At 42.8% G+C, this 13166-nt stretch overlaps 2 protein-coding genes across 2 annotated transcripts; both read left to right on the top strand.

Annotated features, from left to right (window-relative positions):
* The first annotated feature begins 128 nt into the window (after positions 1-128).
* Positions 129-6221, top strand: LOC134636529 (organic solute transporter subunit alpha-like). Its single transcript, XM_063486545.1, has 8 exons — positions 129-204; positions 303-454; positions 604-677; positions 1978-2136; positions 2301-2412; positions 2527-2673; positions 5271-5376; positions 5475-6221. The coding sequence occupies exons 1-8, from the start codon at positions 132-134 to the stop codon at positions 5627-5629; spliced, it is 978 nt and encodes a 325-aa protein (XP_063342615.1). The 5' UTR covers positions 129-131; the 3' UTR covers positions 5630-6221.
* Positions 6222-7582: 1361 nt separating this feature from the next.
* On the top strand, positions 7583-12112 carry si:ch211-244c8.4 (mucin-5AC). The gene has a single exon (XM_063486544.1). It carries the CDS (start codon positions 7882-7884, stop codon positions 11098-11100), a length of 3219 nt encoding a protein of 1072 aa, XP_063342614.1. The 5' UTR covers positions 7583-7881; the 3' UTR covers positions 11101-12112.
* The last annotated feature ends 1054 nt before the right edge of the window (positions 12113-13166 follow it).

Genomic DNA, 13166 nt, shown 5'->3' with positions numbered 1-13166 from the left:
CTCTGTTGAAGACTCTGGAATGTAAAGGGGAAGCAGGTTTTACTTTTATGACTGCAACACTATTTATATTTTTAAATTTTACTCTTGTTAATATTTGTTAGTCTATTTTTTAAGACAAGCGTCTGCCTACCATGGAAGCTCTAAATGGAACCGTTGATCCAGCTTGTCTGAAGGGTCGTCCACTGGCTATTGACATGCTCAACAGTAAGTTATACACACTACTATATTCATTTACATTTTAACCTGAAGAAAGTCTGATTCATGCTGTTTCTATGTGTCTCCTATTGTTTTTTTTTAATCAGAGCTAGATACATTTGGATATTGCCTGTACTTCATGCTCACCTTGATGTCCTGTGTCTCCCTGCTTGTGTACCTGGAACAGTGTGCCTATATTTATAAAAAACTACCCTACCCCAAGAAGACCTTGGTCATTTGGGTAAACGGTGCAGCACCAGTGAGTATTCAGGCCTGCTTAAGTTTTATAACATGCCACTGATTGTAAAACAAATATGATTGTAAGCCACATTACATTAACAGACATCTTCAAACACTACTAGGTGTTGCAGCTGCATGATTTTAAACACAACTACGTCACCGTTTCAGGTTATTTCCACCATGTCATGCTTAGCTATGTGGATCCCGAGGGCATTTATGATTACAGACCTGACATCTAACAGGTGAGTTTTCCTTTAACTACACTTGCAAAACATTTCCCAGTGTAGTCAGTGGTTTTTTTTTTTGGCTGATCTTAGCTCAGCTTAAATCTCTCCCACTTTTCAGTGAACTCATCTCTATATTGTTATAGTACAGTTTAATTGTGTGATGATTTATTACACGTGACGGGTCAAAGCTCATACTTTGCACAAAATAACAGAGAAAAAGAAAACGCCATTGAGCCATTTGATCCACAACCAGATAAATATGAAAAACTTGAACATACAAACACTTTTTTCAAACATTAGTTCAACAAAAGTATCTGCTGATCTAATATGATCCTTAGGAAAAGTAAGTAAGCTCTTTACTGGAAACTTTTTGATAGTGTTTGGCATAATTAGTCTCCATCAGACTTTTTCTTCCATGGAAGTTAGATTGAAATCTGAGCTGTGACTTGGCTTTTCCACTTGCTTTCTTTTGGGGGATTTTTAATCTGTTCCCTGATGGGTGTATTAGTGGATGTATTAGTGCGCAAAGATTTATATCCTGTTGAAAGGCCAGCTTTTAGTTTAAATTTCAGATTGCCTCACATTATCTTGAAAGAATCTTTGATATAATGCAGAATTTATAAATGCATTAAAAACAGCAAGCTGTCCTGTCCCTGAGGCAACAGGACAAATCCAGACCAGATGAACATGCAGCACCATACGTCACATTTCTGATGTGAGTCTGCTCTTGAGAAACAGCCATTAGCCTAATCCTTTTTTGTTTGTTTGTTTTACTGTGGCTGAGTTATTACTTATTTCAAAAGGGCTTGGTGGTTGCATTTATGCTAATTGAAAAAACTTAGCTAATGTTTATTTGGGAGGTCTCCCATGCAGGTCAGATTTCTTCAATTTCTGAATTTGGATGCATGGAACTTTTGGCTATTTTGCATTAACCTGGCATCAACATATATATCTATATCTATATTTACCATCATGCAAGTTGTTTCTAATGCTTACTTTGGTGAGGCATTCTGTACAAAAACAGTCAGCAGATGTCAGCATCTGAACAGGGACTCAAACCACCTACTTGCAGCTTATAAGCTGGTGGCTCTAACATCTGGTCTTTATCTCAGTCAAGTTGTCCACTGTGAATTTTTAGCTGCCTGCGCAAACATAGCAGGCTAGATCAGGCACACATTTCACACTGCTATAAAAACATTTTTGAATTTTTCTACCTGTGATGGTTACGTTCATTTGATATTTTATGAGATTTGCATAATTAACAATACATAACAGCACAGCTTAGACGTGTATTGAGTTACCTCTTTCCTTACAGTTATTTTGCAGTTGTGATTTACAAGATCTTGCTTCTGTTGATTGAGGAGTTGGGGGGCAGCAATGCCTTTTTGGAGAAGTTCTCTGGTAAACCCTTTTGGATCAGCACAGGACCCTGCTGCTGCTGTTGTCCATGTTTACCCGACGTCCCCATGTCAAGGTAAAGAGTCAATAAAGAGAGTCTGCATATCACTGCCCTGGCTCTAGCTCAAGCCTGTGTCAGATTTCCATATCATATATTCTGTCATTCTGCATTGACTGCACATTACCTTATCATGGTACAGATGTGTAATGTTAGTCTGTCTCTGGACTGGGTTTATTCAGGCGAATGTTATTCCTGCTGAAGTTAGGCTCTCTACAGTATGCAGTCCTGAAATCGGTGTTCACTGTCCTGTCTATAGTACTGTGGACCAATGGCAACTATGATCCTTCTAATGTAAGTATTTGAAATGGTTCTCTAAATATCTGAGTGGACTAAAATAGATGTACGTTAAATTAAAACATATTTCTATAAGATTCATATAAATGTGTGTGTGTTTCTTTTTTTCAGCTAGGAATCTATGGTATAACCCTTTGGATTAGCCTATTTGTTGGCGTCCTAACCATCATCTCCCTTTGGCCTGTTGCCATTGTCTTCATGAACATGAACCGCTATCTACGCCCACTCAAGATTATACCAAAGTATGCAATGTACCAAGTGAGTCAACAGCTGTAATACCAGATGCTAAGGTGCTTCACTTGTTTTGGGGGTAACTCCTGAAGCTGACTTAACGCAGCTAATTTTCTTGTGATGAGTTAATCAGCTCAATTTGTGAAGAGAAATCAAAAGGTCATTTCCTCTTTATCAGAGAACAGGGATACATGCCAGCATTGATGCTGTTGACATTGTGAAAACTCAAATAGGCTGAAAATGTGAAAACAGAGAAAATCCATAAGTGACCAACAAATTTGACTTAACTCCAGAGGCCAGTACTACGAAGCAGGAGTTTGTCTTATTCGGATAACTTCAGAGTTAATCCTCGATTTTCCGTACTCCAAAGGTGGTTAACTTCTTACCTGTGTATATCACCTTGGTAACCTAACCTCGTGAACCTAAAAGGCTTCAGAGCAGCTTAGGTCCTAGATTAGTGATCAACGGGTATGAAATCACTGCCCGATGACCAATCCGTTCTCCAGAAAATGGTGTAACAGCTCCCTAAAGGTCTCTTGGATATCTGTATGTGTACATTAGGAGGCTCTAAAGTTTGTCAATAGCATCAAGAACTTTTTCAATAGCATCTAATGTCTTTGCATTTCCTTGATGAGCTTATGTTTTAATTTTGTTTTTTCTTTTAACTCTTTGTTTTTTGCTCTCAGACAGTTAAACATCAATGAAGTTTTAGCTGAAAGAATAAAAACAGTCTGTTAAACAGTAATTTAATGAAATATTCTATTATAATTCATTAGATTCTGCTGGGATTCAATGAGAGTTGTGAAACTAATAATTCTGCTAATTTACACACTCTGTATTTTTGTCTGCTTTCTTTCCTGGCTTCAAATAGGCTAGACTTTATTCACACATATAAATCCCTCTTTATGCTAAACAGTGTTGGGAAGGTTACTTTTGAAATGTATTCCACTACAGATTACAGAATACATGCCTCAAAATGTATTTTGTAACGTATTCCGTTACGTTACTCAATGAGAGTAACGTATTCTGAATACTTTGGATTACTTAATATATTATCATGCTTTTTTACAACTAATTAATGTCCTATTGCTGTGTGATTTATTACTATTACTGAAGGTTACTCACCATACCAATAGCAACTAGATGTTTAAATCTTAATATAAAATGAGTAACAGTAGGGTGGACATTAGGTAAGGCTGCAGTTTTTGCAGCGATCTCGTATAGAAAACTATTCCGCGCGTATATAAAACAGGTCCGCGGCTCCTAACCATAGTAAAGGGACCTTTGGCTAACACGTCGGGTTCCGTGTCGGGCTCGTAGCCGAAAACTAGCTTTACTTTGTTGTCTTTACTTTGCTAGCGAGAGACAGAGAGAGGCGTTGAAAGGCTGCTCCAGCGGAACTTATTGTTCCGGAGGAAAACACGAACACAGTGTACAGTCGAGTCTTAATAGCTTACTTACAACTGGGCTTGTCAGCCACTCTTTTTTGGCTGCAGTGGTTATTATTATATTTACATGCTTCCAGCTCCCGTTTCTGCTCGATGACAACTCGTACTTTTCCACTCTCCTTTTTCTCCCTCCCTCGCTCACAGACACATAACGGGTATGGCAGTCCATTCTCCCTGCAGCACGGACTACACTGCCCATGAGGCTACATTCTTTAGGGCTATGCCTGTAACACTCTGCTATTGCCTTCATATTAAATCATTTAAAAAAACATTTCTTCACGTCATTATGAGACGCTAGATTGAGACACGGGCATTTGAGCCTCTTAATGCGTGTTTTGTTTGGGTTTCCACCGGTGTGGAATTACTAAAAATAGAGAGAGCATAGCCTAACATATGAAACAGGAAAAGACCGCCGTGTAATCCCTTTATTTCAACAAAGTAACTGTATTCTAAATACCACCCTCTTACACACACTCACACTGCTGCTCTGTCTGTAGCAGTTGCGTTGCTTTCAGTCTGTAATATATGTTTATCTTCTAACACTATAGTTTAATCTTCCTTTGTAAACTCAACCACTCTGCTGACAGATTTATCCATTCTTGTGAGTGAGTGCACAAGGGAAACCCTGGTTAACTTAGTGAACTGATAACCAGCTTCGCGTGACTGCTTATCCTGAATGCTGATGTAGGGTTCGGTGAACAGAAGGGTACACTGGGGATGCTGAACTTGCTTCGTAGTACGGGGCTCTGGTGTTTTTTGGGTAGATTATACACTGCTACTGCAGTTGATTAACTAGTAATAATTTCTCAAATCTGGCACTCTCCCACGTGTGTCGTTGGATCTATCGCCCTCTGCTTTCCTCTCTTTCCCTTCACCCCAAACAGTCGTGGCAGACGGCTGCCTCTCCCTGACTTTGGTTCAGAAGTTTCTCCCTGTAAAACTGAACTGAACTTAGTATTCTGCAAAGGCTAAAGCCAATAATGCAATACCAACAGCCATGACCTAAATCATATATTTAAAGAAAATGACTGGAGCATGCACCAAGATTTAATGGAGTCATCCTTTGCCTGTGCTTCACCAACCTGTCTACCAACTTTCAGTGAAAATCAGCCTAACAGACATGCTACACAGTCAGCATGAACACTGTGTAAATGTTATATTGTTTTTAATCCTTAGTTAACACTTGTATTGAGCCAGCTGCAGACATCAATCGTTAACATCGTGGCCTTGTACGGAAACATCGCCTGTGCTCCTCCATTAAGCTCTCAAGCCCGTGGAACCAGTAAGAAACATTTCTAAATGCCTTTCAGATATGCACAACTGATGTGAAATGAAACTACCCAACACTGATTGATTGTTGTTTTTGTGTGTGTCCCACAGTGCTTAATCAGCAGATACTGATCATGGAGATGTTCATCATCACCCTGGTCAATCGGTTTTTGTACCGCCGCACATATGAGGCAGTTGAGACACATGACAGTGAAGAGAACACCACAGCCCTGCCAGAGGCTACTCTCATGGAGCATGATGTCTAAAAAAGGACAGTGAATCACTGTGTATCACTGCTCTTTAACTATGTAAATGATTATGTAAGTTAAGAGATCATAAAGTAGTCTAACATTTTACCTCATTTAAGGAAAGGAGAGAGAAATGCCTTTGTTTTACTGGATTCATAAGCACTCTTTGCATTGCTTTTAGCCCTGTGTCTTTGTACTTTTTCCACGGATATATGTCAATCTCTTTCTGAGTTCTGATGTTTATGCATGATAATAGATAGATAGATTCTGGGTACTGAAAGTTTTAAGTTATGCTGACAAAAATACCAACAAGGAAAATCTCTTAATTTGACTGACTTACATTAGTTATAGTAGAATTGTTGTTTCTTGCAGATGATTAGATGTAAACGGTGCTGTGCAGGACATTTTCTTGGCCATTAGATGCGCCTCATATCGCATTTATGATAAAGAAATACCAGTAGTATCAATCTTCTCTTGTCATCAGTCTCTGCAAACATGTATGCAGTGTATCTTTGTATGCAGTTTCTTTTTTAAAGAAGTTTTACCATTTTTTAGACAATACTGGAGCTTTTTGTCACACTGGGGCAAATGCACAGAGGGTGAGAGTTTTACATTGGCCTCGAGAGAAGTGAATAAAAACAACTTTTTCATTTTGTTAACTAATGTTTGCGTGTGTCTGATGTGTACAGCAACATATGTTTTTATTTATTTTCTCCCTTTAGCATAACAAAGGCGATAAATACTGAAGCATTATTCAGTTCATTTCTGTTTGTGTTCATTTCAGCACCTCAACTGTCTGCGTAGACCTAAACTGAGGACGTAAGGCAGAAAATAGAGACTTTAATGAAATTGTCTTTAAAAAGAGGTACTTGTGAGCAAACCAGATGTCACACCATCTCTATTTAAGTCACATTTTCACGACAATGACAATTTTGCAAACACTGCATTTAAGATACTTCCCTTTGAGTGAGTGAGCCTGAGTGAATATATCTTTAAGCGTCCCACTGAATCTTAACACAGCTCAGAATAGCCAGATTTGTTCAAAGAAGGCTGACCCACTTACACAGACTTATCCGGGCCAGAGAATGCATGTGGATGAGACAGCAGCTTTATTTTCAGACTTGCTGCTGTACGTTCTACTGCTGTTTCTCGAGCAGCCACAAGGAGCTGCCCTAGTTCTGCCCGCCCAAACTAAATTCATTAACTAGGTGATAATTAAAACACAACAAGTTCCCCCTCATAAATATACATCATTTGCAAATTAGAAAAGGCATGCAGGCCTATATAACTCAGGGGCATCACACAGATTTAAATGTTGAATTAGCAGTTGCTTCACAGAGTTTAATGCCCTCCTTTTTCTCTCTATCTCAAAAATCTGGTGGTGACTCTGTCAAGACGTTCAAAAGGTCATACCAACAAGCCCGAGTTTTGAATGGGATTTTAAGAAACTTAAAAAATTAGCCACCACTAAAAATATGAATAAAATTAAAAAAGGATTACAGTTGGTTCAATGTTTTCTAAAAGGTGTTACAAATATGCTTTTTGAACACATATCCAACACATTAGATGGAAAGAAAAAGGAAGGCAAATAATATGCTAATTATCTTCTAAGATTATTGCTCTTTATTATTATTAATAGATGTCAATTTCTATTCGTAAATCACAGCTTCATGACACATTTAACAGACTGGTGTGAGTTGCGGCGATACACATGATTGAAATGAGGCCAGTTTATTTAGAATTAAGGCAAATCCACAGCACAAACCAATTATTAGGCTGCATATAGAGGTAGCGCTGCCCTAATCTGGATGAGAAGTTTTATATAAAGCCAGATCATTCAGAATTGAAAATGTGGCCCTATTAATGGAGCATTTGTCTTTGCTGTTTATATAAACAGAGTCATCAGACAGGAAGAGAGGAAGAGAAAGCTATGTTCAGGGTGGGTTGATGACAGCCCCTGGCTCTGCATTGCTGACGAAAGCTGCTTAGCCCCTCAGTTGCTATGGCAACCAGGGAGGGCAGCCAGACAAAAATGAGCCAAAGGGGAGGGGCTTTTGAGGGAGAAATAGAGGAGAAAGGGCTGGATGGGAAAGACAGACGGAGGGAGGGATACGGACAACTGATAAAGAAACACTGAGAGCAGCGGAGGTAGCGCAAGGCTACACACGGAGAAAAAGGTCTGGATATAAATGCTCCATCACTGGCTGGGGAATAAAATCTGCAGCAGCTGACAGGAGGATACAAAAACAAAAGGGGGACGCAGAGAGAAGATGGACGTACAAACAGAGAACATGGACCCCCCACCTTGTGAATCGCAGCCAAGTGGAAAAATCAGAAAAGGATTCAAGCTGTTTGGCAAACGCAAGCCAGGTAACATCTTTTCTATTCGAAGCAAAGGGGATGGAAACAACAAGTCACCTGTTCACAGGAGCAAAACACTAGATGGATTATCAGAGAGTCCTGCGCCAGATTCTGAGCAGGAGCCGGACAAGGAAAAGGGACAGGAGGTGAGCGAGGCAGAGAAGGAGCAGGCAGAGGAGGAGCAACTCGGCGAAGATGGCGTTCTGGCTGCCGCCCCTGCTCGCAACTCCGTTTCTTCAGCCAGCTCAGCCAAGTCTCTCAGCTTCCTGTCACTGCTGAGGGGTGGCAGGAGGGGAGTGGGGGACCGCCGAGTCCACACCGTGTCCCAGCCAGTGGGTCGCCAGCGTCGTGGGCTGAAGGGTCTCTTTGGAAATGTTAAGTTCAAATCGAAAGATAAAGAGGAGAAGGAGGAACTCCCTCCTAGTCCGCTCCTCATGTCATCGCGTGCCAACAGTGTTGAAATCATCAAAGAGGACCTCACCCTCACACCCAAATCCCAGCCTCGCTCTCTGGACAGCCCTGAAACAGAGAGACGTGAGCACGGCAAGAGCGCAACAACTCTGGACAGTGCAACCCCGTCCCCACCAGAGACCGCAACTTCCCAGGTAACAACAAGCAGTGTGACTAAAACTTATGAAAATGTAGCGCCGTCGCCCACCTCTGAGCCACCACTGGTGCCCGGGGACACCAGCCTGAGCTCGTTGCTTGCGGACATCTCGTCTCTCCTGACTTTTGACTCCATCACAGGGGGTGGGGACATCATGGCTGATGTGGAAGCAGAGTGGGGGAAAGCGAGCAGTGCTATCAGCGCTGTGGTGACTGAGGTCACGCCAACATCCACATCTCCCTTCTCCAAACCCACTATCTCCTCTCCGCTGAGTCCCACAACAGTCAGCACTGCTTCCACAGCAAAACCTTCTCATGTAGCCGTCCCCACTGCCACTTCACCCCAACCCTTTACTGCACTGTTGAAGGCAACTACAACCTCTTCTCCCATTTCCAAGCCAAGCACCACCACCGCCACAACTTTCACCAAATCTTCCACTCTGACAACTCCCTCAGTCAAACTGAGCTCAGACTCTACTCCAGCCTCTGAGCCTTCTGCCAGCGCTAAAACCATCACAGCTCCGGCGCCAACTACAACAAAACCCTCAGCGTTTCCTGTAACTTCAACAAACCTTTCAGCTCCAACGTCTTCCTTTTTGATTACAAGTAAATCTACAGTGATGTCCACCTCTACAGCGACCACAGCTCCTCCAAACACCCCAGCCTCTGTAGTAAAGGCTCCCTCAGTTAGTCCAGTTCTTACCTCTACAGCTAGCAAACTGGCTTCACAGACTGTACTGCCTCCTCAAACTACTACTTCTGTAAGTAAACCCAGTCTTGTAGCTACTTCACCCCCCGTCTCCACCAAACCCCCATCAATAACCCACAGCCCACCCATCCCTGTTGCTATCTCCCAGCCTCCCCCTGCTAAGTCAGATTCAATTAGCACTTCCTGCAAACCTTCTCTAAGCTCAGTTACAGTAGACTCTAAACCCCCAGTGACAGTATCACCAGCCTGCACAGCTACAACAAAACCATCTTCTCCGGACCCGGGTATTCTCTCTAAAACAACAGCTCCCACATCAGCTGCAACCTCAGCCTCTGCATCTGGGGCCCTTTTCAAGCCTACACTCACCTCTACCCTCACAGAACAAAATAAAAGCCCTCCCTCACATGTAACTGCTCCTGATATCTGTCCTCCCACAGCTAAAACCCAACCCAGCCCTGCATCTATAACAACTCCAGCTTCAGTTTCTTCAGCTAAGCTTTCTCCTGCGACTAAACCCACCTCTGCCTCGGTCTTGTTAGATAAAACGCCCCCTACTCCCACACCAATTCCAGCACCTGCCACTCACGCAGCAGTTTCTACAGCATCTACTGCTCTGGGTCATATTCCAGTTTCTTTATCTAAAGATCAGCCTGCTCCAGCTCAGATGGAGGCTGCTCAATCTAAAACCCCTCCTGCCCCTGTTCAAGTCCCAGTTTCTATCTCTAAAGATCAGCCTGCTCCAGCTCAAAAGGAGGCTGCACAATCTAAAGTCCCTCCTGCCCCTGTTGAGGTTCCACTTTCTGTCTGTAAAGATCAGCCTGCTCCAGCTCAGATGGAGGCTCCTCAATCTAAAACCCCTCCTGCCCCAGCTCAGCCCCCAGTTACTGTATATAAAGATCTGCCTGGTCCAGCTCAAAAAGAAGTCCCTCAATCCAAACCCCCTCCTGCCCCTATTCAAATCCCAGCATCTGCATGTAAAGATCCATCTGCTCCAGCCCAACAGGAGGTTTTTCAATCGAAACCCCCACCTGCCCTGGCTAAAATCCCAGTTTCTGTATCTACTGACTCTCCTGCCCCAATTTCTGTAGCCAAACAGCTTTCTACTTCTGGTCAGATTCCAGTTTCTCAGCCAAAAGCCCATCCTGTACCTCCTGGTGCTCCTTGCCCTGTCACTTCTCTTCCTCCTACCCCTAAACCTCAGCCAAGTGAAGCTCCAGCCTCTGCTAAGCCTAGTGGAAGTGGACTAGCAACAGTGGATAGCCAATTGGCTAGTCCAAATGGCACAAATGGGGAGGGTGTGCAGACTGCACCGTGTAAAACCGAAGAACCACATAAGGAGTCGCGAACAAGCCTCCAAGAGCCCCCCAGAGAAAAGAGAACACAAGCCAAAGCATCAGGGCTGAGCAAAATCCCTGTCGTAGGAGGAAGCAGAGTGGGCAGGCTACCTGTCCGGGACAGCCAGCAACATGCTGATGAGGAATCAAACAGAAATCCGCCTACACCCGTGCTAGAAGAAGAAAGACCCCATTTTAACTCACATGATGCAGGAAACAAAGATAAAATCAGTGCTGCAGAAGCCACCTCAAAACACACCCAGGAGGACAGTCAGCACCCCCAACACCAGAAAGTTCTCACCAGTTCAGCGCGTGACTCAAAGATCCCCGTGAAGCACGGTGCACAGACTCACACTGCCTCCCAAGTCCCTCAGACTAAAGAACCCCCTCGCACTAAGATACCCGTGTCCAAGGTTCCTGTCCGCAGAGCTGGTACTAAACCTGCAGCCACAGGTGGCAGCGCCCAGATAAGGAAATAAGACAGTGGATTGAATCAGTCGACTGCAGATTACTGCTCTGACTGCAACTTTTTTCCAACATCACAATTTTTTAAACTTTGCATTCTATACTGTAAATCCTGGCTGGTCTTTCTGTCATCTCTTGGCTTCACTACTTCATAAGCAACAGGAACAGAGTCAAGGAAACTGACAGCACTCAAGCACAAAACATCCCCGTGGGCAGCTGAAGCGACAAGCCCGGCTCTTCGGTGCTGAGCCACCCTAGACATGCACTCAGGAAAGGTTCGGGGTCACACCTGAACACAAAGCAGCATCGGTAACAAAGGATGAGCGAGATAAAAGGTCGTCTGGGAACACAGTCTGTCTCTCTCTCTCTCTCACACACACACACACACACACACACACACACACACCCTTTCACACAACATGGGCGAGTGCCTTTTTGAGGGTGCTTTTCCTACAGACTGTCAGAATTTTTTCAGTCTTTTCTACAGTACTTTTAACTTTTGTTACTTCCACTTTTTGTAGGAACCTTCAAGTCTTTTTTGTCTTTCTTTTCAGCAAGTCTCTTTGATAATAACCAATCCCTTTACCTTTAATTTATGCCAGGAGATGAACCGCAGGAGCTCTATAGATAAATGCAACAACCAAATTTTACATTCCACACCTTTCTCTGGATGTATGTAGCAGAAAAAAACATGCCATGAAGTTTTTGCACAATATGTTGAAGTGTACAGCGCCCGTGTGTCCGCCTGCTCATATGTAACATACTCAGATCTCACTGTGAACTATGGGAGGGGCTGTGGTTTGAAAGAGTGGAAATTACTCCCCTCAATGAAACTGACAGTGGAGAGCAGCCATTAAAAATGGCATTCTGGACAGAAAGGATGGTGGGATGAGATCTCCAGCTCATGAACTGGCACATCTTTATTCCTGTCCCAGTTATACTCGGATGAGAACAGCATCTCTGTGTAGAGACTCATCTATGTTGTCCTGTTTCCTATTTAATCAATAAAACAGTATGAGTACTTAACATGTGGGATCTGTTTAAGTTGTGAACTGCACACCGTTTTTCGTACTGTTGTAGTTTTAACACGGGGAGATAAGAACACATGCCTGCAAATAACTCGGATTATACGGAAGGAACGTGTAAATCTGAAATATAAGTAAAGGCTAAGAATCAGAGCAAAGAGAAGGAGTAATATTATATATTTTTCCTGACTGATCTTCACCATCTTACTGCAGCCAAGTCTCAGCTTGTCCTCACAGACACATCATTCCAGCATCATCCACACTCCAAGCTCACTGACCTGAATAGTGAGCACATGAATGCCAGCCTAGCCAGGCCAATCAGCTGCGAGGGAAAACGCTTAACATGCATAGCCTACCTTATTATCAAAGGGAAAAGGGTCTGGGAATGTGTGTCATTGCTATTCTTAGTGTAAAAACGTACCTAATGGACGTGCTGAATGATTCCACTCTGACTGAGTCGATGATTTGCTTTGGAGTTTAATATCACTGCGGAAAAGAACAAGCTGATAATTTTGTTACCAAAAAAAAAAAAAAAGTGGAATGAACAACAAAGATTATTTATTAATGTTGCACAGACACAGAAAATGCATGAAAAATTTGACTGGTTAATAGCAGATGAAGCTAAAACCCCAGGTTAAGGATGGGAAACTGATCTGAGTCATGGGATGATGTTAAGAGGACTGTTGCGTTACGAAGAGGGAGTAAAGGCTGAATGTTCTTTTGATTTACAAAATGAGGATTGCAGAGGTGACACAAAAAGACCTCTGTTTGATTTTGAAAGCCAGAGGGCGCAGGCCGAGAAGAGAAAAACACGAGGATTTCACCACATCAGGTGTCGATGCAGGCTATCGAGGGCAACACGTCTCCCTGAGAAAGGAACAGTTGTTCCTTAAGGCCCTGATCCAACACATGTTTGCTTCCTGGCTTAACACCTGCACACTGAGATTTAAACACTTAAATAAATGTCTGTAGATTTAGAATCACGTCTGTCTGAGGAGGTATTGAGTTGCAGGCTCGCACTGTGCCACAAGGTGATAACGACATTATGCTCTCCA

The sequence above is a fragment of the Pelmatolapia mariae genome, linkage group LG10_11 (assembly GCF_036321145.2).
Source record: "Pelmatolapia mariae isolate MD_Pm_ZW linkage group LG10_11, Pm_UMD_F_2, whole genome shotgun sequence".
Taxonomy (NCBI): domain Eukaryota; kingdom Metazoa; phylum Chordata; class Actinopteri; order Cichliformes; family Cichlidae; genus Pelmatolapia; species Pelmatolapia mariae.
Note: the sequence above shows the minus strand (reverse complement) of the source record. Positions and strands in the feature narration are given on the sequence as shown.